Source organism: Triticum dicoccoides, chromosome 7B (genome assembly GCF_002162155.2).
Source record: "Triticum dicoccoides isolate Atlit2015 ecotype Zavitan chromosome 7B, WEW_v2.0, whole genome shotgun sequence".
Taxonomy (NCBI): domain Eukaryota; kingdom Viridiplantae; phylum Streptophyta; class Magnoliopsida; order Poales; family Poaceae; genus Triticum; species Triticum dicoccoides.
The window spans coordinates 629,489,703-629,494,428 of NC_041393.1; the positions used below are offsets into that span (position 1 = coordinate 629,489,703).

Here is a 4,726-nt window from a genome sequence, read left to right on the forward strand (position 1 = left end):
GAGGCTCCATGGTTCCAGCACCATAATGGTGTTTTAAAGATACATCTGCAATATTACTATTCAAAGACAATGATCGTTTTCCCCGCGAAGAAGAGTCTTTTCAATTTGCTATTGTTGACTTGGACTGGCGGGAAATCATGCTTGTTAATGTCGCTTCCATGTTGGAGGCTTCATGGTTCCAGTACCATAATGGTGTTTTAAAGAGACATTTAATGATGTTTCTCCCAGAATGTTGATTGTCACGGTTCCAGCTCCTAGTTGCTTTGTTTGTTGTTCACACGGTAGCAATATATATTTGTCCAGCCAGCCTCAGGCACACCCAGTGGCGGAACTGAAAAATACTAAGAATACTAGGCCTGTAAGGATTTTTTTTTCTCTGGTTTTTTTGAATTTTTTTTACCGCTGTTGAAAAAATGACACGTGTCTGGAAGAGTTTATGGGTGTTTCTTCTCCCGATAGGACGTTTAAAATGTTTGATCTGGCATGGTGGTTACCTATTTATGTGGCCTTGTCTATCTTTAATCTAGAGAGTTCTTATATTTTTCTATTTGTCTCTGCATTTTTCACGTTCGGTTTCACATGGCGGTTGCCGCTTTAGGTGGGTTGATCCCGCCCCACGCGTCGTTGCATCTTTTTTCTGTTTTTCTTAAAGCTTTTCATATAAAACAGGTCAATCTGAGCATCACACGTGTAATCGTGAGGATAGGGAGGGGTCACCAGCTCGACGCGTCAACTTATCCAGAGACGTCCCCTCCCCTGTATAAATGAGACACACGTCTCCTTGGAGCAGTCGCTCGAGACCGAGCCAGCCAGCGGCCCGCAGTTCCCCACGCCCCCTCCCTCCCCATGCCCTCCACCTCATCTCTTAGCACCGCCGGAGGGAGCTCCTCCCCATGCCCTCCACCTCATCTCTTACCGTCGCCGGAGAGAGCTCCGCTGCTCTCCTGCCGGACGCCGCTCCTGTTTCCCCGAGGCGACGGAAATCATGAACGGGGACACACCATACGGCCAGGGGCCTCTTGATCGCTGCTTGGGTCATTGGTGGCGGTGTTGGCGTTCAAGGATGGGGCTGCGATGCCTTCGGAGTCTTGGAAAAGCAGCTCGGGCAGAGGAAGAGGACGCGTCCGGTGTTGGAGGAGCTGGGCCGGAGACGCCTGATCTACTGCAGGTACGTGAACAGGGTTGCCGGTTGACACGCCGACCTCCTCCATCAGCCTCTCTTGGCCCCGCTCCAGCTCCGGCCTCCTCCATCAGCCTCTCTTGGCCCCGCTCCAGCTCCGGCACCTCGCTTGCCGCCTCCTGCGACGCTGGTGTTCAGCTCGCCTGCGAGGTGTTCTATCAATTGACCAAACCGAGCCAAGTCTGAGCCTGGGCAATGGTCACGTAATTTCCTTCCTCAAGTAGTCCAGTACTACACCAGAAGCAACGTCGGCCGAACATGCGAAGAGGAAGAGGCCACAAAAGGATTCTTGCGTCCCAAATGAACATGTTTATTTTTGCCAATTCATGACCCATCATTACATGACTCACGGTGTCCAGTCGACTCAGCTCACAGTGATTGATGATTGATCAATAGCAACACGATTTGATTCTCAATTTACAAGTTGATTTCGCTGCTATGCATTGAATTAAATCTGATTTTTGATATCTTGGTTTAGTCAGTTTCAGGTTCACGGCCAGGATGGTGGATTCGTACTTCGATGGCCAGACTATCCATGTCAAGCGGCGGCATGAGAAGAGCTCCGGCGAGGTCGTCATGTGCCGGTGCATCTCACCTTCAAGCACATGCTGCAGAGTCCGGCTGGTGTGGCTCCGTTCCCTCTCAGTTCTGTTCTTCTTTACTCTCCCTTGTTTATTGTTCGCCTTAATCTTGTTTTGTTTTGTCGGTTTATGCAGTTCATTAGTTCTTTCTTTGCTGGATGTTTGGCGCGCTGGCGCTGATGCTGCATGGAAGCATTGGAAGCGGAAAAAAAAATTCACATACCTTCCTGTAAGTGCATCTCCCCGTCTTAATTTGGGTTGCTCTTGCTGTCTCGCTTACCTGTTCTGCTTCGCCCATCGTTTAGAGTTAGGTTCATGAAATCAGATAATGTACTGCCGTTTACTTTACCCAACTGCTAAATTGAAGATCGAGGAGTACAAGTGTGTATTAATCTGAAAACGAAGTGTTACAACTTCCATTTTGAACTTATCTGTACAACTTCCATATATCGGCCTGCACTGTTGGACCAAAACCAGTTTTACATGGGTTCCGGAGGAAAAGGAAACCCCACCTGAACTTTTACATGTGATCACTTGCTGAGTTTTCCTACATGATAGCTTTTCTTATGAATTCGTGGGATTTTATATTTTAATCAGGTCTCTGCAGTCTTGAGTTTTAATTCATGTGCAATAGTCACAAAACAGATCTGTCCTGCATTCAAAATATTGCAGGTTTGAACTTATTTACATTTCAGTTAAATTTTGTTCACCAATGTCGGCCAGTGTGAGAGCAAAGTTTTCCTCTGACTATTCTAAATTTTCCTTGGACTATTCTGAATCTGTAAATGGAACATGAATTCTTAATACATCTATGACATCTATAGAAAAAGATGGCTTCATGCTACTGTGCAACACCACGACGATGAACATCACCCAGTGAACACTGAACAAGTCTCGAATCAATATGCATTTGCGCTTTGTGGTTCTGTACTATTTTACTAGGGTTGTATCTCTTCTATAATCTTTTGGTAATTTTGTAGATTAGGAAGTTTAATTATTTTCTGATGATAGTTTAATAGTAGTCAAGATATGGGATTTGCATGTCCATTTTACTGTGTATATATATATATATATGTTTTTACACTTCTATTATAGGTTTGGAGTATTATGCCCGTCCAAGAAGTAGAAAACCGAGCCTCTCCAGCAAGATTTTCAATATTAAGGGGGAAATCTGAAGGTGTATAAGTTAAACACATATCTCTAGATACATTTAGTAATAAATTTTCTTTATACATTCCAATTATAATTACACATGGGAAATACAGATGAGGTGCCTGATGTCAGCTGCAATCACAGACCTAAGAGTCACCTTTTTAAATGTGATTGATAAAATTATCAAAGAGTAACTGTGTGACCCACTACATAGAAAGTGTAAGAACGACACACCTAGGATTAACCCTGAATGTTATCAAGTTCAAGTATTACCATTATTGTATATAGATTCAAGCAGTGTGTTGTAGAGGTTTGTGAAGCAGTAGCATAGGATAGATCTTCTTTAGCATGGTTCAAATCACCATTGCATGAAATAAGAACATACCCATTACTTATGTAAAATCCTACAGGAGAGAAAGGACATTTACCAGGCTGAACTTTATTCTGCGAGGCTTATGTTGACACAAACTATTGACTGGGTCTCTGGCTTGGTGCTACCTGTATGAGGTACCCCCTTCTATGGTGTTGTAGGTGCCATTTTTATTGGCCTGCTGGTACATATTCAGTTAATCACGCAGAGTTATAGGAATATAGGCAAGACTGAAATATGTGTTCATCTGGAAGCCTATAGACAGAAATATGTGTCCATCTGGAAGCCTATAGACGCTAAACAATATTTTGGAGATCTTGGATGCTATCACCTACATAGACTTTTTTCCGGTAATAGTGTGCTTACAGTTTTTGGTTCATGGACGATCAGATAGTATTTCACCTAGCTCTTCAAGTTTGTTGGTTCATGGACGGCCAGGTGGTATCTAACCTAGCTGGCCTGCTTTCAAGTATCAGTTTGCTAAACAGGCAAATGGCTCTACAATTTTCGCTAGCACTTGTAATACATCAATTGGTTTCTTATTGTTGAAATTTGAAGACCTATGAATTAGAAGAATGTCTTTTTTATAGGATGCCTATACTTAGAGGCTTATAGTAGAGTATTTTCTAATGTGGTGCAAATTTTGTGTTGTTCTTATGGCCCATGGTCATATGTAAAGTATTTCAATACATTTCCACAAATCAGTTTTTTTATTCTTCAAGTAACACATGTTCATGTCCAATCAGGGATGGATTCAAGTGATGCTGGGACATGTACAGAGATGGAGCTCATTATATATGGAGACAGGTTTTGAATTGGGGTGTGCTGTTTCCTACCTGATGGTGTAGACGTTAGATGAGGGATCTCCATATAAGTAGAATGTCACACATATGAATGTTGTATCTTGGATGCTTCATAGAAAAGAAGCCAAGAGAACGATTCATCAGCTGCGTATCATTTTTACGTCCGACATGTTATCTCTTTCTCTATAAGTTGGTCTGCTCTTCAAAAAAAGCTGAGAATGTGACTATATAAGAAGCGTAGTTAAGTGTGTTCGGGGAGTGTACGTAAGAAAAAAAATAGACCGCTAGGAGTAAAAACTCTCTTGCTGCCTACAAAGGTAGGCACACATGCAGAATGTACAACAAATTTGCAAAAACTATAACAAAACAAACACATACTGAACCAATGGACACGGCGTGCCGCAGCGCATGCTTGGGTGGATCGACTTTTTTTATGGTCCAGCAGCGGTGGTTTGATTCAGATGTAAATTTCACTACGGCTACATCACAAAGACAAAACCAGCTGGAGAATCAATACCTTAGTTTCAAAAGAGAACAAAACTAGATGTATCTTTACTTGTATGAATTACTTTGCCACGAATCAAGTCTTGGGACGACTTACCAGATACTTTTTTAAAACTAAATAGCCTATCAGTCCTTA

General features: G+C 42.6%; 1 protein-coding gene across 4 annotated transcripts; it reads left to right on the forward strand.

Moving 5' to 3' along the window:
- The first annotated feature begins 807 nt into the window (after positions 1–807).
- On the forward strand, positions 808–4,409 carry LOC119340397. Of its 4 annotated transcripts, XM_037612308.1 has the most exons (6): positions 808–1,168; positions 1,659–1,804; positions 1,897–1,990; positions 2,359–2,433; positions 2,857–2,938; positions 4,030–4,409. In XM_037612308.1, exons 1-6 carry the CDS (start codon positions 986–988, stop codon positions 4,095–4,097), a joined length of 648 nt encoding a protein of 215 aa, XP_037468205.1. In that variant the 5' UTR covers positions 808–985; the 3' UTR covers positions 4,098–4,409. The 4 variants fall into 4 exon arrangements, with proteins under 4 accessions (XP_037468205.1, XP_037468206.1, XP_037468207.1 ...); XM_037612309.1 differs by lacking the exon at positions 2,857–2,938; XM_037612310.1 differs by lacking the exon at positions 2,359–2,433 and having other exon boundaries at positions 4,030–4,406.
- The last annotated feature ends 317 nt before the right edge of the window (positions 4,410–4,726 follow it).

Bases quoted from the DNA above. Each gene is read 5' to 3' on its own strand.
- LOC119340397 (XM_037612308.1), top strand. From the start codon at position 986: ATGAACGGGGACACACCATACGGCCAGGGGCCTCTTGATCGCTGCTTG. The intron at 1,169-1,658 runs GTACGTGAACAG...ATCTTGGTTTAG, and splicing joins AGACGCCTGATCTACTGCAG to TCAGTTTCAGGTTCACGGCC. The intron at 1,991-2,358 runs GTAAGTGCATCT...TATTTTAATCAG, and splicing joins AAAAATTCACATACCTTCCT to GTCTCTGCAGTCTTGAGTTT.